The sequence below is a fragment of the Strigops habroptila genome, chromosome 4 (assembly GCF_004027225.2).
Source record: "Strigops habroptila isolate Jane chromosome 4, bStrHab1.2.pri, whole genome shotgun sequence".
In the NCBI taxonomy this organism is placed as follows: domain Eukaryota; kingdom Metazoa; phylum Chordata; class Aves; order Psittaciformes; family Psittacidae; genus Strigops; species Strigops habroptila.
The window spans coordinates 47,659,332-47,684,591 of NC_046358.1; the positions used below are offsets into that span (position 1 = coordinate 47,659,332).

General features: G+C 44.8%; 1 protein-coding gene across 3 annotated transcripts in view; it reads left to right on the forward strand.

Annotated features, from left to right (window-relative positions):
* Positions 1-10,138, forward strand: part of GALNT16 (polypeptide N-acetylgalactosaminyltransferase 16) — a 75,813-nt gene extending 65,675 nt beyond the window's left edge. For 2 of the 3 annotated variants that reach the window (XM_030484119.1, XM_030484123.1), the window contains exon 15: positions 6,289-10,138. In XM_030484119.1, the coding sequence (XP_030339979.1) occupies positions 6,289-6,426 (138 nt within the window). In that variant the 3' untranslated portion in view covers positions 6,427-10,138. The remainder of the gene's footprint in view (positions 1-6,288) is intronic. The other variant, XM_030484120.1, reaches the window with a different exon arrangement.
* The last annotated feature ends 15,122 nt before the right edge of the window (positions 10,139-25,260 follow it).

Consider the following 25,260-nt stretch of genomic DNA (forward strand, 5'->3'; position numbering starts at 1 on the left):
CCCTTTATGGAAAGGCTATGTAGACTTTCCTCTGGAGGGCTGGTTAATGCAGAAATGTCTTGAAGATTTGTCACCATGAATATGCTGGGAAAACTCTTGAGTTTGGATTAGCCTTGCAAGGATATCCCAAGTGGGCTGTGCTTGCCTGCTTTCTTTTCTTGTTGGCAATCACTCACCCCTTTGCTATGTAATTAGGTCACTTAGCCTCCTCTTCGGTGCCTTGCAGCATTTTCTTCCCTGGCAGCAGAGAGGACTCCAGCAGCTGCCAAAATCAGCTGTCTTTCCCCACCTCCTCTCTCATGGAAGGACAAGAGTCCCCTGAAGGGGGGTGGAGTCCAAGCACTATTAGCCAGAAGAGAGATTAATCCACATGTACCCAAGCAGGCTCATTCTCCTGCTGGAATAGGATTTATTGAGCCTTGATGTGTTGATTATATACAGGCTCATTATAAAGACATGCACATACGCTTAAGGATGTGAGCTGTTGTTTTCCATTACCTTATGTGAACAAACTGCACTTCAATCAAGGACTTGACCTAGCAGATGATTTAGCCAAGTGACTGTAAGCAAAGATTTTGTTTAAGCATTTCAAATAATCAGAGACTGATTTTAATCACAGCTGCCATTCCAAACTGCCTTGCAGCTGAAGGGATGAGGCGAGAGAAGTGCATTTGAATTTTTCATTTAATTTGGGTTGAAATGCTCTGAAATGTTGAGGGTTTTTTTGGAAGTCACAACTGCCATTTCAGATTTCTACTTATAAAGCGTGTTCTACTTGCAACGCTCAAGTTTTTTGTGATCTTAGCGAATGTTGTTATGGTCCTTCTCTTCTGTAAACACAGTAATTGTTGCTAATACTGACATTGGATTTTAATCAGCTAAAAGTTAGTCATCTTTTCAAACTATCCTATTCTCTCTCCTCCTGATATCTAAGAGGTTGACTTTCAAGGAGACATCCACTGCTGTAGACACTCTATAGTGTGAAATGAAAGAGAGAAGCTGGAGGGAACAAATTCCCTCAGTTGCCCTGCAAATTGCCTGCGTCCCTGTGGGTACTCACAGCTCAAAGTGTGAGTGCTGTGGGGAGAGCAGTGTTTTCAAACTGTGCATGAGTGTAGCCACTCCTCAGTTCAAATGGGCTTCCCAGAGTCAGAGGAGCTGAGTGGAGGAAGGGGAGTTGAGCTGCTTCAGAGAGGCGGAGGTGACAAGCAACAGCCCTGAGTAGGTGGTCTGAGTGGAAGGGGGTGAGCCTGGCAACATGCATCACACATACAGTATCCTAAGAGAAGATGGTGACACAATGGAAGCCCAGCTTTAAGCATCTCTGGGGTCACTGTCATCAGAGGTCTGTAGTGGGAGATGTTTGGACTTTTCTGGATCTAGATTTCACATCTATGTCTGAGTGATGCAAAAGCAAGATTTCTGACAAAAGATGGGGCACATGATGGCTTTGTTTTTGATTGTCACCAGAATAGATTGGTTAGATCTTTATGACGGCACCATACAGCTCCTAAAGTTGCTTTCTGCTTTCAAACATACTGAATCTGTGCACATGCTACACAGCTGTTTTGCATTAAGCATGTCCACAGCGTAGATAATTTTGAGTACTAACAAGAGTCCATATATGTGATACTCTAGCGGAGGCTTTACAGTATTATGAGTTTTATCTGGAGTATTGCCTCAAAATAAGTCTAGAACTTTGCAAGCAGAAGGATATGACACAACAGTCAAAATTTAGATGGTTTTTGGTTCTGTCAGACTATTCTCCCTTGGGATGAAAGGAACCAGGAACAAAATCTGTTTGGCACCATGATCCCTTGATCATTCAACAGCAACAGCTGGCACTGCTAGCAGAAGACCAGCCAAGAGCTATTCTGGATAATCAGAACTAGATTTCAAAACAGATGGATGTTATCCATAGTGTTATTTGGAGAATAGCATTTTTTAGTTGAATGCACAATAAATTATTGCCTTTAGCTTTGGTTTTGGCTCTGACTGATGGAAGGAGTGGTGGTTTAATTTTTATTATAATGAGAACAAATAGAAGGCAAAGCGAGAGTCAGACACTAAAACAAGAGAATGGAAATGAGAAACATTGGCACAGTATTTCCCAACAGAATAAGAAGCATGCTGAGAAATCCTATTAAACAGCCATATTTCATTAAAATGTGCTGAAGGAAGGAATGTGACCCCTGCCCGAAAATGAGGACACCAAGTTTTCTTGTGAGACACGCAGTATTTGAACTCCTGTATGCCTTTGGATGTGATTGGGAAATTTTTCCCACCTTGCTTCTCAGTGTATCCTATTACCCAAAGTGCAGAGAAACGCAGCTTTATATAGACTATCAGAAAAGAGAAGAAGTGAAAAGCTGTCTGTTCTGGAAGCACCTGACTCAGCGTCTTCATGGTAATAAGTAGGTAAACCAATACTGGCAGCATGCCATAGCTTGAAAGCGATTTTCAGGAGACAAGAGTTTCCCTCAATTGTGATTCTTAGTTTTACAAAGTTAAGTGCTCAAAGGGAGACAGTACTTCCTGGATGCTGGTGTAAGCTTTTCCATCACGCTCCGTCTGCTCCTCTATTTAAATTTTAGTGTTTGTCATCTTCAGCACCAGATTCAGGCTGCCTATGGCTCTGCAAATACATTCAATTCCAACTTGCGGCATCCTTAGCTATTCCAGTTATCAGCTCTCCATACGTTTCTGTGCGAATCTTCTCGGTCCTAATCAACAAAATCTGCTCTTCTAAGCTGTGTTTCATGAGCTTGACCAACTCCACTACATTTTCAGGGTTACAAGGCTCTTGTTAGAATCTGGAGAGAAAACCTGGACTGACTGGATTGCTGGGGGTTAAAATCAAACTTTTGATTACCCTGAAAAACTACACTAGTGTAAACGCCTTCAGCTCTTGTATGTATTGGATAGAAAAGGACTGGCTATTTCTGACTTTTCTCTTAGTAATTGCAACATGGAAAGCTTCTATCCAGCCACCTCAAAATACTTTGCAATGATACATAATAAAGATGGAGAGAGAGCTTTAAAAAAAGTAGGGAAATTTTTGACACTGGAGAAGAGGATCAAGACACAATATTTAAAAGAAAATATGGTTGGGGTTTTTTTCCCCATCTCTACTCCCAATCTGCTGTGACCAGTAAACTGTATTATCTCTATCTGCACAAGAAAGGGAAAACAAAGAGGATTTTCAAGGCAAAATTTTTCAGATTGTGCAGTGCTTATACCTTTCAAAAGCTTTCCTTCCAAGTGCAGGCCAGTCATAATGTTTGGGTCTAGGAGAGGAGAGAACTGCCTGAAATGTTTGGTTTTGTATGCAGGAAATGTCTTCTCTCTTTGTTTGTTTTTCTTAAAGATGGGCATCACTACTGTCATTTAAAAATTAGCTGTCCAGTCTCCCCTTGTGGTCTGTGGAGAAAGCTGGGCCCTCCCAGAAGGTGCCTGTACATTGGACCCTTCCATAAGTACATCACCAGGTGACTAGTTTAGACTAAATTGCCCGGCTCTGAGGTGGTTGACAGTGGGAGATGAGCCTCCAATTTCCAGTTTCCACCCATTCCTACTGCCCACCATCCTCAAGGGTCTGAAATACGATGTGTCCCTGCAGGGCTAGGTGTTGGGTTGTCCTTGGTAATCCCATGGTCTCCCAGCCAGGCAGGGGGGTCTAGTGAAAGGTTCAGGTGAAGTCAGGGGAGTTGGTCTGTTATCTCACAGAGGGCAGCAAAGCACAGTTTCTGACCAGAAAGGGAATCCATCATTCTGAAAATATCACTTCCATGTGAGATGAGGAGCTCTACTTTGCCTTTTACTGTCAGTATGCTTTATAATAGCTCCATATATTGCATCTTCCTGCAGCCCGGATGAGCCTTATATTCATCTTTCTGTCACCTTCTCAGTGTTCCTCCTCCCCCTTTCCCATCCTTGACCAGCTTTCTTTCGAGCATATGGATATGGGATGAGTTGAAACGCTGGGCTTTCCAGTGGTGTGATTCGCTGAGAAGTGGATTGAGTTGGCATACTTTGTTAGCAGCAGCAAATGTGCTCTGGTGAGTGTTTGCAGGTGTCCCGCTGTGTCTGTTGCTGTTGACTCTCCCTACAAACATCACAGAGGGTGCCTGCTTAGCATGAAAAGATGATATGGCAGCAGGTCTCTGATCTCTGATCTGGAGGAATAACATGAGCAAGCCTCCCAGCGGTGCTAGTTTTCTCCTGAAGAGCTGGGGGAAGAAAACCAGTGTCTCTTAGTAGTTGCCTTTGCCCTCCATCTCAGATCTCGTAACAGCATACTCCTTTGCAGCAAGGTCTACTGGTGAGCTATGGGGTGTGTGGGACAGATGGTTGGCAGGCGTTTTCTAGCACATGCACAGGGGAAGATGAAGGAGAAGGCTGGGAATTCACAAGTACAGAGAGGCAGGGGGAGGGTGGAAGGCAAGGAAGAGTTTCCCTTTACACAGTAGGAGAAGGTCAAGAGGCTCTTCACAGAGGTGTCTATGATGCTGGGAAGCAGTGGTGGGGAGGTCATTGTGCAGAGATTGTGCCAGCTAGGCAGAGTGCACTGCTTTCCAGAGGAGAAGACCTCCTGCTTTCCACTCCATCCTTACAGCTTCTGCTTTACGGTATTAACTCTTCCTCAGCTCTTTGGAGGGAGACTTCTGCCAGATGAGAGCCAGATGGCTCTGGGATCTGTGTAGGCGGGGGGTTGCAGCAGCTGGTGAGGGCATTGCAGTGCACAGGCTGCATTGTATCTTCCTCTCAATCCTCTCTCCATTCCTCTGCCCCTTTGCCTATTAAACCCAGCTGCTTCTTGCTGTGCAAACAGCTCTCCTTTCCTGGTATCCTGTCAGACAGGGCTAGCAGTGCTGGCAACGTGATCCTGCTGATGATATTTAGTCTTGAAAGAATATGTGATACAGGAGCAACAGATTGCTCTGGGCTTTGCAATTGCCCTGACCTCTAAGAAACATGACCAGCACACAGATTTGGAAGAGAGCTGCCAGCAATAGCTGAACATAACTGGGTGTCTTAAACCACACAGCATGTGGCAATCTGCTGTGTTACCCAAGAATTAAAATGTTTGTAGGTTTTGACATTGCCTGGATATTGTAGGATTTATTTCCCCCTTTGTATATAATTTCTGCAACAGCCTTGGGATCCATCAGTGTTGTCAAGCTGTTTTTTTTTCTTAATCAGTTCCATGGGTTAGCCAAAACATCTTCATAATATTCCTAAGCTGTTTACTGACTGAAGACCCAGACCCTGATTCTAGCTGAGACATCTGTGTGACTGAAAAGAGTGATCTCTGGACCATGGAGCACTCAATCCAATGACCTGCTGATCTCAGCAGTGCCCCACTGGAGCGAAATGGCCCAGCTTCACCTGGGAGATCCCAAGTCCACGGATTCATTTCTGCTTTTAGTCTCTTCACTGTCAGCGGCAGTGGTCCGAATTCTTTCCAGCAGGGATGGAACCTACAGCACTTTCCCGGTAGAATTTGCAATTCAAGGTTAGGACACATGTTTTGTTTCCTAGAAAGCAGCATGACCAATGTAGACCTTCCAGAAAGGGTTGCATGTGGGACCAGGTGGATATGCTCTGAGGGACGCAGACCCAGAGGACAGCACTGCAGAAAGCAGAGCACTATGTTCAGAGAAGCTGTCAAATGGACAGTTATAAACCAAAATGTTGGCAGGGCAGATAAGATTATGAAGTAGAGCCGGCTAAAAAGAGTACAGAGCTATGAAGAGCTTTCAGTGTAGGACTGATAAAAATCTTGACTTGAGAGATGAGGTGACGCGGAAGAGAGATAGATACAATTTAGTCAAGCAGCAAGAAGTGTGATTTTTGCTTTCTGTAGATATATTGCTTTTCACATTGGATGAACTTTCATTGCTTTGCTTTCTATGGATTGGAAAGAAACCATAGAAGGATTTTAGGTTTTGACAGGTATCTGGGTGCCTAGAGATGCAGGACAAAGAATGGCAGGGAAATTGTGGATCTTGGGTGCTTTTGAAAATGCCACTACTTGCTGATTTTTGTGTTGTTTGCCTTCTAGATGCTTCTGAATATCTAGCCCTATAATTCAGCTAAACTCAAACTCCAGGTATGGTTAATACAGGAAACCAGTGCTTTAGAGATCCTGCCCATGCCTAGATTTTCAGTCTCCCCAGCTGCTGGGGTTTACGTGAGGTTTATGCTCAACCTTTCTCCTTCCGCTTGGAGGCACAGTTCTGTGGTGAAGTTGAAGTAACAGCATGTTTCTTCTCTGTCTTCTTACAGAAGTGGAAGATGAAAGGCAGTTTCATTCAACACTTTGTCAGTGGTCTCTGCCTGGAAAACCAGACTGGGAAAGTGGTGACCAACCCTTGCCAAGCAGGTGTACCTGGCCAACAGTGGGAGCTGCTACAAGCAACATGATGGTAGCACAGAGATCTCCTTGTTTCTTTGTGCATGAGACCTCGGGAACTGAGGGGGATCGGGAAGGTTTTGTATGTCTGAACCTAAATGTTTTCATGTGCCCATCAGCAAGCCACCATTTCAGCTGAGTACTTGGTGTTTCTGAGCTTTTCAGAGAAGCTGGGAGTGAGAGGGATGAGGAGAGTTGTAGAAATCTTCCTATCTGTTGTCTTAAGTTCTCCTTTGTAGCTGATGTCCGTGCACAGCTGCACCCAGAGAGAGGGGAGACCCAGCCAAACACTCAGAGTGACCAGAACTGCCTTGCAGCTCTCCCCATCCATTCTTTCCTCTGCATGCAGAGTCCATGACCTTCAGTCTGACAGATTAGACAATGCTTGTACAAACATTGGTAGCTCTTTGGCTTCCCGGCTTTTCACTCTAACATTGTGCATCATTCACGCATGTGTGTCTCTCAGTGAGGACTGGCCAGAAGAGGAGTCATCATGACAAGTGGAGGGCTGGGAAGGAACTAGCATGCCCTGGGGGCAGGTTTATAACCTCTTTGTGGGGGGCCTGTTCCTTCCTCTGCCTGTAGTAGCTGCTCTACAGCCAAATGGGCTGAGGTTGGCACAATGCTGATGAGAGGTGGAAAACGGACAATCTGTTTTAGCAGCATAATAACCAGGGATTGTTTTGGGGACTATTCCCTGTTGAATTCTTGCTTCTAGTCTCTTACGGGTAAAAGGGCAGCCCTGCCTCCATGAGTTATCCAAACCTGCAGGCAGCCCCGCTGGACCTGGGTTCTGGGGACCATATTGCTGCAGAGCTGGTCAGAGAAGGGTGCTGATGCTTTAGGATGCCAGGGAAGCTGGGACTGTTCTCTGGCTGCTTCTCCTGATGCTACCAGACACTGTCTGCTGCACCCCACACTGAAGGTGATGCACAGAGCTCTGTGTGCAGCGCTCACTGACAGTGTCACTATGCTTGGCTCAGGCCTGTGGCAGGAGCCCACCCAGTTCCCTGCTGCATGAGGCAGAAGGGGACAGCCCCTCGGTCATCGCAGGCATCCTGCTGTTGGCTGAGCAGGAGCACAGCCCCCTTGCTGGCTCTCCAGCTCTGCATGGAACAGAGCCCAGCATGACAAGCCACCCAATCCCTCTGTCTAGTTCTTTTCCCCCTCTCTCTGAGAAAGAGGAGGTGAAAAGGACTGGGGCTGCTTGACTTGGGACACCCATTTCTCCTCGTAGTGGGCACCTTGGGCAGGTTAGTTGGTGCAGCTGAAAATGCCCCCTGCACAAATGCTGCCTCAGTACAGACCTGCCCCAAGAGATCTCTCCTTTGTGTTCTGGAAATACCAAAGACAACTGGTGTCTCTAGCTAGCATCCCAGTCCTGCTCCCAGTTACCAGTCAGCTGTAGCTGAGTGTGGATTTTCAGATCTGCCAGGGGAAGCTTACCTATTCAAATAAAAAAATCCCCACAAGTTTACCTTTTCCTGCAAGATCTGTTAAATTTTCCTCTTGGAGCTAGGTTTTGTAAACCAAGCCTCTTCTCCAAGAACCTGGCAGGGGAACCAGATAGCTGGGTGACCTTTGGTTGACAATTGCTTCCCTGGATCCTTCCTGTTCTGGCGTAGAAGAAACAGGATATTCATTTGGATTCTGAACAGCTGGCTGCTTTTGATCATGTTTGTATCCCTTTATAATTCTTTCTCCTAGCTTGGCGTTATCCCCAACAGTTGACAAAAGAACAGATACTGTTCTTCATACGCTGTATGTGCTCAGAAGTGCTTGTGTGAGAACTGGACAATTTGTTTTCTGTTCTCAGTTCTTGTATTTAAAAAATTAAATGAGTCATGTGGCCAGAGCCTTTTTCCTGTTTCCCCCTTCACTTTGACATCAGCTCGCCATCTCGACACCGATTAACCAGATGAATGACCTGCTCACACTGTGAAAGCTCAGGAGGCAGTTCCCTTCGGTCCCAAGCTTACTGCATTGTGCAGCTGCACTTCTGTGTGGGAATGGGGGCACTGACTCTGCAGAGATTTCTCTTTCCCCTGTATAGAGATGCTTTGGGCCTGAACCACTAGGGCCAGGAAAGATTAGAGAAGAAAAGGAAATAATCTATGAATAGAAAGAGGGCAGAACAGACAAGACCCATCAGTGGGGAGAGATACCATCCTACTAGAAATTGCTTTTTTAAGCAAGAATATGCAGGAAATGCTACTTCCAAAACAGCATCATTAAGCATTAGAAGACAGGGACAGTGAAGTTCTCGCATACCTGGCTTTAAAAAAGTTAATGCAAATACAGATGAAAGGCCATTGCGCAGGCACTGTACGTAAGCTCTGTATACAACAAAGTGTTAAAGGATTATGTATTTTCATCAAAATGCATCCTAAGTGGACCATCTGAGCTTCCCCCATTTCACTCTCCAGCAGCTCAAGGGTTGCAGCTAACAGCATGTTCACTCCTCCACCAGGTACTGCTTCCTTCCTCCTTGCTCCCACTGTGTGTGTGCAGCTTTTTTGCAGTTCCTTCTTCATAACCGTACTGGGACTAGGACCCAGCTCCTCTACAAACAATTCTCCTGTTGCTGCAGCCCACAGAAGCTCTGCTTACATACAGTCTCCAAGCCCTGGGCCAGTTCTGGTTCAAAGGGCTCTTGTCAGCACACTGGCTACTGCCCTCAACTTTGTGCTTGGCTCCAGTGTTGGAGGCTACTGATGGCTCCTGGAGCAGAGGTACCCGACTAGCTGTGTTGATTTGTGCCTCTCTTCCTACTGCTCACCACCTGGCAGAGTGTGAACTGGCATCATCTGGGGCTGTGAGCTGGGGCAGCTAAAGATTGGACACTCTCCTTCTTCAGGTGCCCCGGCCTGGGCGATTAAAGGGAAAGGTGGGCATATGCTAGATGTCAGTAACTTAAATTGCTCCCGGAGCTAGGGGCTACCAGAGCCCTAACTCTTCCTGGTTTTGGACATGTTCTCCTGAGGTCACCTCCACACTATTTACTTGTCTGTCACCTAAAGCACTGCTCACAGGACCCTCCTGTAGGCCCAATGCAGATATCTGACCTCCTCCCACATCATCTTCTGGTGGCCGTTGGTTTCCAATGGCTTTTAGCAATTGCTGAGAAGGCGGTGGATTACGAAAGGCTGCTTTCAAGTGTGGGCAAACTAAACTTCTCAGAATAAACAAAGTCTTGTCCAAAATCAGTATTGGTATATTTGCCCTTTCCCTTGCTCTGAAGGGAAAGAGGAACGACGTTATCTGTGGTTTTTCCCCCAAGGTCCATGCAGTGCCATGTTTTGGTAAAGGACTCCAGTGGGTTTTTTGAAAGCAAACTGACTGAGCCCTCAAATTTGGCCCAGGGATTTGTTTCTCTAAGTCAGAACAAACAGCTCACCCTTGTTTCCTTGTTTACTTTAAACAGCCCCCCAGGCTGTCAAGACAGAGCATTTTCATTGTTAACACCTTTTAAGAAAGCTGTTATTGTATCAGATCATCCAATGTAATTTCATGTGCTGTGAACCAATGGGGGCTTATTTAAGAGGAGCCGAAACTACTGTTGTACAGAAATCAATTTCAAAGGGTTTATTTTCCCCGCTCACTTGTAAGTTACACTTTGCCAGATGTAATATATGTGGAGCCCAGATTTGTTTTCCCTTTTCTTGAAGAAAGCATGTGCCAGAATCTGTTTAATGCCTGGAATAAAATCCACTTTGGAACAAGTGTTTCAGCCTGTTGTTATCCCCCCTTACTTTCCATCAGAAAAAAGACTCCATCCTTTCTTGCCTGGTCCCTGCCTCTGTCTCTCACCGGGTTTGTGTCCCCAGACACACATGCTGCAGTTCTTTGCATGGGTTTCTGGGTGGCTTCTAGAGTGATACTGCAGGAGCTGGCAGAGATATTTCTAGGATACAGTGGTATATCATGTGGAAACAGTGAGGAAGTTTTCTTCTGCTGGCTAGGCAGGCAAGTATCCTTTCTAGCAAAAGTTAAGAGCAGTTGATGGACTGGCTTTTACATGCTGAAAGAAATAGCTGGAGGTGGGGGGAATTAATTCTTCCTGTTACTCCCTCCTTAATCTTTTCCTTAGGCTATCAGCCTGCCTATTCCTTACTAAGCCTCCCAAAGGTCTGTCTGCTGCCTCTAGCTTGAGGGCAGGGAAGCATCACCACCCACAGATGCCTCCTAGCATGGGCATTGCTAAGCCTGGAATACTGTGACACCCCATGTAGGCTGGTAAACCTTCCTAATCTCACTTTATTAAAAAAAAAAGCCCAGTTAGCAATGTCAGTGTGAAGGCTTTGAGTTTAAAATCAGGGCTTAACTGCCTTAGTTCACCCCAGAGGCTTTTTCAAACAGGGATCAGATGGGTCTGTCCCTACAGATGTGCTGGAGCCTCTGTCTAGGGAAGGAGGCTGAAGGTGTGTTGGAAGTTACTGGGTGCTTCCCCATGCTGCCTGGTAATGTATCTGATGTCAAAGTGCTGTGGGAACCCTATGAAAAGGAAAATAGATGGGGCTTTTTCTTTAGTGCTGCTTCTGTAGCAGGACATCAGCTGGGCTGTGTCTCTGGAGTCCTGCCATGTGTGCCTTGAGTGATGACCACCAAAGTGCCACAGAAACCAGGAGGTTCTCCAGCTTAACAGTGGCTGGGAAGACTTTAACTAGACTTGTCTAGGAAAATAAAATACTGATCTCGTGAAGAGCCAAATGGGGGGGCCTGGGGTTGAAGGAGAAGTGAGTGAGGGATGGGTTACCCTCTGAGGAGGGTAGGGTCGGGCATGCAGTGATCTGGCATGTGGATGAGGTAGGAGAGTTTGGAGTAGAAATAGTTGCATCAAAAGGGACTAGAGCCAAGTGTGGGGGAAAATATAGGGGAATAATTTCTTTGCAGAAGGTTAAAACCATAGAAGCACCACATCCACAGCAGTCACTCAGTTGGGTCAAATTCAGTAAAGTCTTTGTCTCAAAAGGCAAATCAAGTGTTGTTTGGATTTGTTATGTTTGGCAGTTGTGTTGTTTTGGTTTTTTTGTTTGTTTCATTTGGTTTTGTTTGGTTGGTTGATTGGGTTTTTTTTATATTCAAATAGTTCATTTAAGCACTCACAAAGCAGGTTATTTTCTTAGAAACAGAGATGTTCTCCAGGCTATGCTTGCTAAGAAAGTTAGATGCTAGAAGATCTGAGATCTCCCTTTTCTGCAGTCTGTTAAAAGGAACTTGCTTGGTACAGAGACCTTACGCAAGTGTCTCCATTCTCAAAACCCCCTGCAGTTGGGCTGCAGGGTGCGTAGAGGTCAGTACCTCTACCTCTCTGTTGTAACCTCTTCAGCACTTTAGAAGTACATGCTAATTGCCGAAGCACTTGGAAACCTGACTGCTGCTCTTCCCTTGGGCAAGCATCCTAACATACTTCTTGCATCCTTTCTCTTTTGGTCTCATACTGCTTGGCCAACACAGCTGAACAGCTCCTGTATCCTTCCCTCTTATGGGTCCTCGGATTCATTCCTTTGTTGTGACTTGTGAGCATTTTAAACAGAAGCAAAGAAGCCCTGGAGAACTGCAAATGTTGAAATTAGATGTTTAGATGTACCTAACACAAAACTTGGTTCCAGTGTTTATTTTGCTGCTATGGTAAGCAAAAACTCAGCAGTGTGCTGCCCTGTGAAATTAATTGGGGTGTTTGCAGCATGCTGAGCTTCTGGCTCTGCTTCTCCAGTGGAGAACTCTGTACCCATGCGTGGGCAGGAGGTATTGCCCCTCACCACTTGGGAGCAAGGTAGCGGGGCTGTGATCCACAGTTCTAGGGCTTTCTTTCTGGAAGGTGTTTTGCAAGCACATGTGATACAATCCAGAGGTCCGTCAAAAATGCTTCTGTGCTGCAGCATGTTCCACAGGTGCTGCTGGGCAACGGGAGGCTGGGTACAGGAAAGAAGCGAACAACCTTTTGCTCTTTTTTGCTGATCTGCATCTGTTTGAGAAACACTGCTTAAATCTCACCAGCGACTGACCAGTAATTAAAACCAGGCAAAAATAAGGTAGTATTTCTGTGCTGGAAATGACACTGGGTAAGTGTTCAGACCTGCCTATTTCTGAGTCAGGGGCAGCCCATCCAACCGGACAAGTGGAGATAGTGGCTTCTGCTTGACATTGTCAATGAAACTTGTGCTTTACAGGTATGAGTCATTAAAATAAAGCCAGCTTCATCTGTACTGCATGGTGGGGGGAAAAAAAAACCAAAAACAAAAAGAAGAATGAGAACAAAGATAACAAAATAATCTATTTGGGACAAAATTGTGTTTTAATGAGATTTTGGTAGAAACCAGCTTCTCTGGTTTAGATTTCCATGGAAACTAGTACAGCAATGCTGTGTACCACTGCCTGCAGTGGGGCTGTGCTTAGCAGTAATAACAGTAGCTTGTGCTGGGTGATGAGCTGGACAGTGCCTGTGGGATGTTCAAATTCATGAGCATGTACTGAACTATGTGGGGTTACTGACCCAAAAAGCCATCCATAGGTCCTGGTCTGGCTCAACGTTCTTCTCCAAAGGGCTCTTCTCCCTGAATTTCTTGGTCAGAGCCCAGGGCTGTTTTGCCTTCTCCCTGCCTCAGTCTCAACTGATGGGGTGGATCTCAGTATCACCTTCTCTGTAGCAGCCTCAGCTTCCAGTAAGTGTGGGGTAGTCATGAGCTCTCACAGGCTTCACCCCAGCTCTCAAGATCCCTCTTCACCTTGTGTCCTGGCATGTCATGTCACTGCCTCGTGGGGCTGCCATGGGGTCTCCTGGTGGTTATTTAGTTTTAACCTGTAGACATGCTGCTCTTTGCTGTTGGTTTCCTTTCAGCAGCTGGGTGACAAGAACTGGCCCTGCAGTACAGCTGGATTTTGGAAGTGACCACAAAGGTTTCAAATTGGGGCAGCTGAATACAAAGTAGAGAAAACAGCTTATTTGAAGAGGTGACATCTTTTGTGCTTTTGTTCACCAGTGTTTGTATGAAATTCTTTACCCATGAAAACACCTTTTTTCCCAGTCATCTCAACATATAATTAGGGCAGACGAGAAATCATGTCAACGCTGGTATATTTTGAGGATGATGGTTGGCATTTTGCCTTTGCTAAAGAGAAGCAGCGTTGTTCTCATTGCTGTGGCAAGCAGAAAAGCAGTGGAAAGGGACCTGCTGAAATAGATATGAGGGCACTCAAATGTGGCCATAGTTTCCAGAGTAGAAAGAATGGGAAGACGGCTGATGAGTGCCTTTCAACCCCATCAATAGCAGAGCAACAGGGTAAAGAAGAAAGGGTGTAAGGAGCAGGAGTCTTCCTGGGGTGGCTGGGGTGTTTCTCAGACAGGAAGACTATGGGTCAGGCTCTGAGGACAACATAGACCTGTCTCTTGTTTCCAATCCCTGCCGCGCTCAACCCTTCTGCAAGTTGTCCCTCTCCTGTTTCAGGGGACAGCTTGGTGTGTGCTGGGAAGCCGGCAGGACTTGGAAGACCGGTACTCAGGCTGGGACTTTCAAGCTTGGCTCCCACTGGAGAGACATTACGCAGCCAGCAGCAGGGCTGCTCTGGTATGCCAGTGTCTGTGTCACAGGCTGCAGCGGAATGTGGGGCTGTTGGACCCCTTTGCACCCACCTGCGTCTCCTCTTGGCTCTCTCTGAACTACCTCTCCTAAGTCTCATTTCTCAGTGGGGATCAGACAATCCAAGGCTGGCCATGCCTGAAGTAGAAGGTCTTTTCCACCCCTCATTGCAGTGATTCTTTCCCTTTTAAAACAAACACAGTGTTACAGCTGGAAATTCAGTGGAGAACACATAATGGGGACACTTAATTCTGAGTTTTGCCTCAGCTTACCAAGGGACAGAGCAAAAAGGATGTGTTTTGCTGTCAGCTCTGATTCTCAGTGACTGCAGACTACTCAGATGAGCTCCCAGTACTCCCTTCCTTTCTCCAAACTGGGAATGGTTCCATCTGGCTGCCACATGAAGTGAACTTTAATTCAGCCACCTTAGAAAAGCACTTTCCCCATGGCAAAGAGAAAACGTTTTTATTATTGGTGTTCCCTAATCGATTTTCTCCTGCGAGTTGTTTAATTCTTTGTTGGGTTTTTTCTTTGCTCGATCAATCTCCGAGTTTGCTGCGCTCGCAGTGGAGCGTGAGAAAAGCAAACCCTCCCTCTGGCACAGCACTCACAAGGCAGCCGGTGCTGCCTGCTGCTCGGTCAGGGTGGGCTACACAAGCTGCCTGAGCCACTGCGCTGCTGCTGGAGCAGTTTGCCCGTGCTGATCCTCTCTGTGCTGGCCACAGCAGTGACTACCCTGCATCTGGCATGTGCATCTACACATCCTGCTCGCCTGCCCAGCCAGGCAGGAAAACAGGGGTGAAATTCTTGCTCTATTTAGTCCCTGTGTGTTTTGACATTGTCTTCACTTACATCTGCTTTTCTCCTTTGTGGTCTTAAAACAGACTTTATGGGTGAGGAGACAGAACAGAGGAACATTTTTCTCAGCAGACACTGATGGTTGGCTTTCTCCTCACTGCTGCATGTTTCCTTCTCTTTTTGCAGGGTTGGTGGGGGTTATTCATTAGTGCATACACTTGTCAGATTTGGGAAACAGGCTCAGTCTAAATCATTGTTCCTGCTTGCATTAGATTTCTTGCTGTGCATTTTCATGGAGTCATAGGATCAACTAGGTTGGAAAAGACCTTCAAGATCACTGAGTTCAACCATTATTTTCATACTGTTGGCTTTAAGAAATGCAAGTGGCTGGGAGAACACTGCTGGTCAGCAGTCGCTGGCTTTGTGGCAGAAGCAGCAGTAGAGAGCTGGCCCAAGGCAAGTGAGGCTGAGGGCTCCCCTAGGGAGCTCGGTGCTTATCCTGCTTGGTTTTGCTTCAGCAAATGGCATAGGGAAACTGGTAATATAACACTTGAATCTTGAAGTGGCTGCGAGGAAGGAGAGAAATACAGCTAATGCTTGAAGTGGGTCTACCTTCTGCACTGGCAGTGTTCAGGGGATGCTCTGTACAGGTCCTCCCTTGGTGTCAGCATCACCTCTCTTCCCCTTTGAAACACCATACCTATCTCGTGTTGTTCATCTGCAACACTGCTTAATACACTGATATGTCTTCCCACTAAAATCAGCTTAATGACAGCTGCTGTGTAGATGAAGAGTTGACTATGCAGGCTTTAAAACATCGTCTGGACTGCCTTTGCCATTGAACATGCTGCAGTGCGGGAAGCATGCGAACAGTGTTTCAGCAACTCGGGCATGGAGGGACCTCTTTGAGGAAGAAGTAATTTTTCTCTAAGTAATCTCAGATTTTTGAGCAGAAGTAGCAAATCGTAGCAGAGACTTGATTCCAAATTGCTGGATTTGCTCAGCCTGATGTATTAGGCTTGCAGGCTGCTTTGTCCCTTTGACCAGCTCTGAATAGTTTTATACCATCAAACCAGGCTTACTGGCACAGGCTAGCGCAGGGCAGCCTGACTGTGAGCTGAGAGATTCAGCTGCCACGGGAGAGTTAAGTCTCTCACTCAGCAATCGCTTTTACCTCCTGCCATACCTGGGATTTTCATGGAAGCCTTCACCTCCAAGAGTTTTGTTTAGTCTAAAACACTCAGCCTGTGAGAGCTGATAATGATGCTGCAGTCATAAATATCTGTTGCTGAAAACGAGCATTAAAGATGCAACAGATATAGCTAAGTCTAAGTCTATACTGAAAAGTCTTCTGCTTGGGGTTAAACTGCAGAGTGCGAATGTTCAGGCTGGGTCTTGCATGGCTCCTCTCAAGGCTCCAGTGCAACATGTTTAATCTTTTGTATTTTAACTCTCTTAAATGCTCTCGTGCAAGGTTTTTTTAGGTAAAGGCTGCATGTTATAATGCTGTTGACAAGGACAACCAAATGATGTCAGAGTCCCTCTAATTATCCCAAGCTGAAGTGTCACCTCTGCTTTCTGTCTGAGTAGATGAAAGCAGTGTTCAAAGAGACCCACTTAATACCGAAGCATTTTTCAAGGCAATCAAGAGCTCCAAGCTCTTTCCCCCCTAAGCAATCTAAATGCTAAATAGATCTTTAAAATAATTACCATATCTAAGAAGAGAAGCCATTTTCTCCTGCAAACACCTGACGTTCATTAGCAGTATTTAAGGTGTCACACATCACCTCTGTTTACTCTAAGCTCTGTTGGCAGGAGTTTGTCAGGTGTCTGACAGTGCTGTGCTGATGCTGAAGAGCTTGGGGAAGCCTCTTGAGCACAAATCATTTGGCCTGAGAAAGAGAGTCTGGATTTCTGTGAAACTCTTCTCTTTTCCCCCTCCCAGCTTAATTCTGATCTCATTAAAAATAAATAGTGTCAGTGAACAACATCAACCTGGCACCAGCCTAAGCCAGGTCCCCAAATCAGAGATGAGTTTAGCACTAAGGAGCAGGGCTCTGCCTGCTAAAGCTGCTCTGCTTTATGCCTCACATGGTAATAAAGCTTCATTTGGAAAAAGGATTTATGGTTCTACCCTAGTGTTGAACCACTCTTGAACGAGTTTTCTGTCTCTGGAGCAAGGCCTGGAGCCTGAGACTGCTTCAGGAATTACTTTGTATTTTTATTCTGTAACTGTTTAATTTCAAGTTCAGGAACAGCGTCTGGAGCAGTGCCTGGCATGTAGGACCTTCCTGCCATGCAAATGCCCCAGCTGCTGCTGTAAAACTGTAATTACTTTCCTTCTGGTGCAGGTCATCCTCAAATATTCCATACCAAAGACTTCAAGAGAGCCTCACCATAAGCCACTCAGTGTTTTGCCCTCTAACCCGTCCTGCCAACACCAGGGAAGCCTATACAGCTTGGTGAAATAGAGAAAGCAGTGACTGTTCTTTTATTTTTGTGTTGATTCACTATGGCTGTGCTCTCAGAAGGCTTACCAAATCAAGGGCAGTGAAGGAACACCTTGCTTAAGAGTTCCCTTAGCACTTACTCACAGAGATGGTCTGAACACAGCTGAGACTAAAGCACTTCTGGGTAGGTGTTGGAGCAGATCCTGAGTTGTGAAGACTGAGATGTACATGTTTGAGGTGAATCCAGCTTTGAACAACAGCTGAATAGAAGCTTTTTGGATTCCAGTGTGAGATCTAATGATTCAGGTCCCACCAACACCCTTTGGATCTGGGCTGTATGCACCCCATACATTATCTGGGGTACAACCTGGGAGAGAGTCTAAAATCATCTGACTTTGAGACCTATGTTTTGGCTAGGATTCCATACATCCCTCTTAATGCACACTTGTCAAAGTTCTTATTCAAATGTCTCATTTAAATAATGTGTGCTTCATTACCCTGGGGATTCTTTATCCTGTAATATACTGCCAAGATGGCTGAAGGTCTTGAGTTGCTGGAGTTACTGGCACCCTTTAATGGGCGTGCTGTGCATGATAATCAGTGACTTCTGTGAACTCAGAGCCTCCAGACACCATGCCCATTAGTAAAACAGATTACAAAATCTCAAAGGGGTTTTTTGGTGTTGCTCAGAGGAAAGGCAAGCACTGCTGTAGAAATTTCCTCTGAATTAGAGAGTAATAAAGCCTGACCCAGAGGACTGTGAGCAGGTGCGAGAAGGCTTGTTTGGGGGCAGCTCCTCATACCCCAGGGCTCCCACCAGCTGATCTGTTCAGTTGAGTCTTAATCTGACCATAATCCCAGCAAGATAACGAAGGGGAACTGTCAGGAAAGGCTTGGTGCCGGCTGTAGCGATGAGTGACCAAGCAGACCCTGAAAGCTGTAAAAGGTTTTAAGGGGATCAATATTCTCTGTGCTCTCATTTCTAATTGGGCTTTATTGCAGGGCTCTGATTCATGTAGTTCATTAAGCGGACTCAGATGGAGTTTCTATAACTGAGTTTATACTCCTAGGGCATAGGATCAAAATAGCAGCAGCAAGCAATTGTCAAGGCCCCTAGAACTCATCTGGAGAGTAATTGCAAGAGTACCAAAGCATTAAACTTCAAAGAAACATGTATGTGGCTAAATCACTATTAATTGCATTTAAGTTTACAAAAGAAGTTATCTACCATGTTAGGAGTCACTTTAAAAAACATTCAGTGCCATGAAGTAGGTATTTCAACTGATCTGTAGTACCATGTGCATTTCTGGGGCAACCATTTTCTGGCTCTCCATGAAGCCCATGAGGAAACAGCTCCTAAACAATATCAGCTAGAGTTACATCATCTCCACTTCTCTCATTCTCATGACACCATGCCCAAAACACCAAACTTGTGGAAACGATGAGGAAAATATGTGGAAAATATGTGAAGAAAGATGCTACCTGTTGCTACTCCTTATCTACCTTAGGTCTGCAGGGACATCTTCATCTGCCCCACAAAACATCTGTGGAAAGCTTCAGTCAAGTTAAAAATAAAAAAAATCCAACATAAAAATCCAACATAGAGTGCTTATGTGTATTGGATCAGACAAAAGTGCCACCCAGACCATTATCCTGTTTCTGTCAATGACCCACACCAAGTGTCTAGGAAAAAACGTAAGAACAGGGCAATTGCATTGTGCTGCTCTCCTAAAACATTGCCAGGGCCCCCAGTAATTTTTGATACATTGACATCCTCAGCCAGGGATGGCAATCCTTGCATTGAATAGCCATTGATGGGTTTCTCTTTATGGGGCTTCTGTAAGTAAGTAGGAAGAGGGGTGTGTCCACATTCTCAGAGGATCTTCTGCATTAACTAATTAGCGCTACTTATTACTAGTTAGGGTGAGTGTCAGGTTTTGATGGAAGGTAGGGCAGGAGATATCAGGTTGATGCCTGTGTGAGGAGGGAAAGGGGGAATTGGACCAAAGTGCTCAGCATTAAGCTGTTCAGCTGGTATTGGCCTGGGACCTGTATTTTACTCTTACATTATTCCAGGAGCCAAAAGAGAGCTTGGACAAAGTCGCACAAGTAATTTTTTCAATCTGAATTACATGTCAAACACCTCTGAGGCTGGACCTCCACTCTCCCTGCAAATAGATTTAAGTGATGTCTAACTTCTAATGACAACGTGCCTGGAGGTAGTCATGAATTTTCTACAGAAACAGCTTAAATGGAGAAGTCAGATTTATGGAGCTTAGAATGTTTTATTTGAGGTATGTTGGGGGCAGGAGGAGGTTCATAAAAATTCTGTTAGTTGCTGTTCCCCCACAGGAGGAATCTGGGGCTTCAAGTGAGGTGCCTATGCTTCCTGTACATAGGGAGAATGGGATCTGAGGAGGAAGACAGAAGCCAGCATGCTGAACAGGGAGCTCTCTAGATTATGCAATATGCTAACAAGATGATTAGCCCATTAATTATAAGACGGAAGGAGGCCCCTATTTTTCTTTGGGGTTTTTAGAAGGGAAATACTTCCTGAAGCTATGGCTGACCTGATTTGGGTGCCTTTCTGTCAAGAAACAGAGCAACACAGTTTTGTGGTTAATGCAGCCCCTGTTCTGCTCATTTCAGACAGGTTTTGAGCTCTCCAGAATATCCAAGGTGAGTGTCTTTGTTAAGATCAGATGCTTGGTTATTCTCACATGTCTCTTTCTCAAGCTTTCTAGATGAAGTTGTTTCATTTTGTATGAATAATGAGTGTTTTTACTTGGAGATGATAAAGGGATAGAGGGTGCACTGAGTGATCACTGAACAATTGTGCTGTAAACATGAAAAAACAACACATGCTATTTTAGGAGGCATTAAATGATTCATTTCTGGTTAAGACTAAGGAGATATCATTACTACAGTATGAAAGATTGGTAAACTTCATCTAGAGTTGCAGAATGAAAACTATGTTCAGTCAAAGACAAACTTAAGACAGGCAATGCTGAAGAAAACTGCTAGGATGAGCAGGAGACAAAGCAACTTCTTGTATGAGAAGAAACTACCTATCACAAGTTACTAACCTAGCAAAATTGAGATGGGCAATGATTGCTTTTCCTGGGAGATGATGGGGGAAGTACTTGGAGAAAGAATATAAAAAGATGCTACTAGCACAAAGTGGATAGAAATTGAAACTAAACTCACTCGGCCTAGAATCTAGAAAGATACTAATTAGCTGAGAAGTGTGCTCTGGAAGAGCACTACAAGCCAGGTGATTAAAACATTGGCTAAGCTTCTAGAAATGATGGGGATGGAGAAGAAAAATTCTGTATTTGAAAAACATACTTCTTCAAAGAGAAGACTTGAAAGCTAACTCTGCTTGCTACACTCCGGTTGTCTTGGTGCTTCTGCTACACTCCAGTGTTGCAGTAGAATAGACGTGCAAGCTAAGAATTCCCTTGGAGACCAAGTTAATGTATTGAGAGAGATTTCTTCCCCCCGCTCCTCCTTCCTGCTCAGAACCTGAGAGTAGGCATAGCTAAAAATGAAATGCGGAGCAAGGTTTATTTCTAGTGCTAGTAGTGCTGACTTTCCCCTGCAAATACAAGATACTACGATAGGATGCCTTTGCCTCCACCCCACCACCTCCAGTGAGATTAGGAGGTGTTGGGGTGGAGGCATGGGCACAGATGTGATTGCTTTTCCCTCCATTGTCATGCATGGCCTGTTTCTTACCTTCCCCTAGCATTTTCCAATGTCCTTGAGATTTCCCTATCAGTACAGCACAGATTGCTGAGGCCTTTTATCTCTTATACAGATTACTTTTTTTAATTTGTTGAGGGCTGGAAAGGGCTTGTATCTGGGTGGCAGGTCTGATGACCTCTCAGGACTAAACCTCTATGACAAAGCATTGTTCTCAGTAAGAGTATCAGAACAAGATCAGATCTGACTGTTCTGCACCTTGTCTTTGTCACTGGGGATTAGTTGCACTTTCTGTAGCCTGGTGAGTAAGTGTTGTGTCATGCAAGCCCACTCATGAGTACTTGATAGCCTGCCATTTGCAGCACTGTTCTAGGTGGCCTGGGGAACAGTAAGTTCGAATGCTGCATGAAATTAGTCAGAGCAGGGATTCAGATCTCAGGTTTCCCATTTTGCATGATGTGGGATGTTCAGGTAGTGAGTCCAATAGAATGATGGATAGTTTAGGTTGGTAGAAAGCTCCAGAAGTCATCTAGTCCTGTCCTGTTCAAAGCATGTCTAAACAGATCAGGTTGTTCAGGCTGGTGTCTAGTCAGGTCTTGGGCATCTCTAAGGATGGATATTCCCAGTCTCTCAGGGCAGCAGGCTTCTGTTGGGAGTGTGTGAAACCCAATGCCCTTGGTGACTAAGAAGGTAATAATTTAAACTTAGGAGCTTGTTTCCTGCACAGCCAACGGGATGATGCAGAAGCTCCCTGAACAGGAATTAAACACACTAGATAGAAGCAGTGGTGCATTAGAGATCTGGGCCATACAAGTGTCATATTTAGCCAGTGGCAGAGTCCAGAAACACAGCCTTTTAAGTACACAGCCCAATTTTCTCTCTTCTTCAGATCTTGTTGACTTACATGGCACAAACACAAGGCATGCATCAGCTACACAGAGTTCCAGAAACTGTGTGTATGTCACTGAAGGCTGATGCTAAGATGACAGTATGTAGGAACAGTCTCAGTTGGAAGGACTATGGAGACAGTGCAGGGGTTGCAGCAGCAGGTCAACTAGGGTGTGTATAAAACTGGTAACAAAACCCTTGCTAATGCCCCACCAAGAATGGCACTAAGCTGGGATCTGCAACATGTGAGTTTCACTTGTGTGCAGTATGCAAACTCAGCACAAACAGTAGGAATAAAACCTACAAATTGGAGCTGTGCCCAAACCTCATCCAGATAAACTGTTCATACAGGCATAGTTCAGATTACAGTAATGAGAAAACTAATTGCTAGAATCCGACGTTTCCCAGTAACGAATCCAGATGGGTCCTACTTTAACTTTAGTCCTTTTCAGACACAGTGAGAATGAAGCATTTATTAATGGTCAGAATAGAGAGCTGCCTTGTACTACACAAAACCAAACATCTCCATTCAGTGAATTTCAGCGGCAAATTCACTCCCCTGCTGTTTCAGTGAATGGTACGTTATATTCAGCCAACACTAGGTCACACTATAGCAGACAATTTGTAGAAAACCTAAGAGAATTGACTTATATGGCAGAGCTCAAAAGTATTTTTCTATTTCAACAGATTTGCAGTTTATGCAGAGGTAGTACAAGTTATTTATCATTTTGAGAATATTGACTTCAGCAGTTCTCTCAGATTTCAAGGGAGAGTGGGTACCAAAGGTAAGCAACTCAGCTTGAGTAAGGCTGAGAATCTGAGACTGTTACTAGCCTTAGCCATACCCCATCTCCTGCTGGAGAATTGATAAATTATGCTCCCTGGCTTCCCAAATACTTCCCCTCTCCCGTGATAATGGTAAGACAAAGAATGTTTGCTTCAGTGCTCTCCAGGGTCTAGCAGACACTTAACAGTTTCATAGCAGTTGAAAAACAGGAGCTTGAAATTACTTCGTACTTGTAATCCAGCTGCCCTGGATTTTTCTGTTTATTAGCTGTCTTGATGGGTTGTTTGAGTTTTCAACACAGCTGAGTTTCAGCACAATCGGCCCATTACTCAGTGGGAATTGCAAATGTACGTAACTGTTTATGTACTCTAAAGCAAAGTAGCTGGAGCATTCCCCTCCTACCTCTTGAGAGTATGTCATCTTAAGAAGCATCCTTGCTTTCAGTGCATCACAAGCTAGCACATTGCTTGGCAAATGGAAATGAGATCACAACCCGCAACTTAGCAACTTTCTTACCTATTTCTAATGCAAGTGAAAAATCTTCTGGTTCTTCCAAGCACATATATTAGTTATTAAGAAAGATAACAAGGTGGTCTTGGTACTATTTACTTTTTTTTCCCCCTCCACTGTATGCAACAGTGGTGTTGAGCACGAAAACAGGATGATGTAGCAATGGGAATGCTACATTCCTGCTGTGATTATGATGTACTGTGATAGATGTCATGATTTCAGTCTATTTTAAAAGAACGTGATGATGGAAGAAACTGTAGACAAGTATTTTAACTCCCTAGCTTATTTCACCCTCAAAGCAGGAATGCAAACTGAATTTTTGCTTTTCACAATCCCACTTCAGCATACTGAAAGAGGCTGCAGAGTGGGATTCCTATAAGAAACTAATCCTGTTATTACTGTGGTGTCAAATACAAGGCAAAATCTAATCCCAGTGGGGTTACCCCCGCCACAGTACATTACTGATGGGTGGGAGCATACAACAGTAGATAAACTGGTCCTTTATATATAACAATTTATCTACCATTTTCTACAGCAGCATCTAACACGCTTTGACCTTGTTCTCAAAGCCTCAGCTGAGAATTATTTTTTTTTAAGTGACCAGCTACTCTGCTTGTTGGTGCTGCTTGGCAGTCTTATTTTTCCCCAACACTCAGTGTCTTCTTTGTACATAGTGTGAAGTAGCATTATGCTTTTCAACGGTACTTAACTGTTAGATCAGCTCAGCCAGCTCACAAAACTTCACCTTACTATTCACTTAGTGAGTAGCCATGCCAAGAAATGAGTTGTACCTTTCTGGTCATGCCTCAACTTGATATCAGTAGCAGGCAGTCCAGTGACTACATGAGGACTTGCCTATTCCATGATTAGAAAAGACACAGCATACTTCATCCCTGGCAGTGTTCAAGGCCAGGTTGGACAGAGTCTTGGGTGACATAGTCTAGTGTGAGGCATCCCTGCCCATGGCAGGGGGTTAGAACTAGATGATCTTAAGGTCCCTTCCAACCCGAACCATTCTATGATTCATGGCTCCACAAGCCAAGCAGAAGTCAGGCAAGTACCTCACTTGCTCTGTACTCCTGGCAAATGGATGAGGGCTCATGTATCTCATTTGACTGAGGCTAGGCTTGCTTAACAGATGTGCTTTAAAAAAAACTATTTTCACACCTGGAAATACTAGGTGTCTGGATTCCACTCTTCCTCCCCACTCTCCTGCAGAAACAGCCAATATAACTGACCTTTTATCATTTACTCCCACACTGTAACAGGCATGACCAAACTGCCCTGGTACCTATCCTTCATGCAAGAAGCATCAGTCTGCCAGAGGCAAAGCACGCATGGGATGACAGATTCTTTTCTGACATACTTCCTGCAATCATGCAATTTGTTTATGGCTTTACTTGCAAAATGCTGCTGCTGAACCTCGTGTTTAAAGTAGCCAAGTTTGGGCAAATGCTTGCTTTTTCTTAGCAGAACTGGAGAAAGTCTGAAACACCCTGCTGTCATCCTTTACTGGAAAGGAGCCAAGCAGCAAACTGGAGAGTAATTTTTCACCTGGCCTGCTAGAGCAGACTAGGTTACTAGACAGCCAGTCTACTAGGACGCTACATGTATCCAAGAGCCTACAAGCCTCTTTCTTACTATATTTCTGAAGGTGGTTAGTTGGAGACAGCTTTACAGATTCTTCTTTCTAACCATCATTTAGATGCTGCAGCATTTTTTTCCCTTTCCAGTGTATTGTCAGCTGCTCAGTTAAGCAACAATGCTGCTTCATGAATAGTTGTCGATTCATGAATAGTTAATCAAGTAAAAGGCAACTAAAGGAATCACACGGAGAACAGAAATTCAATTACTATGCACTGGAGATTTTGACTAGTGGCTTATTTCAGGGTTAAAAAAAACCCCAACCATCTTGTAGTGGGGTGACAAGGGGAAAAGAGAGATGATGCCCAAGTCCTTTCTTTTAAAGTGCTCTACAGAACATATTTTTATATCAGCAGAAGGCCAAGCCTGGCTCCAGAGGTATAAAAGGAACATTTATGTGCATTTTCCCATTCTGTGAAAACTTCAATTATTACTGAGATGATTACATAGGTGTAATTAAAAAAAAAAAAAAATCTAAAAAAT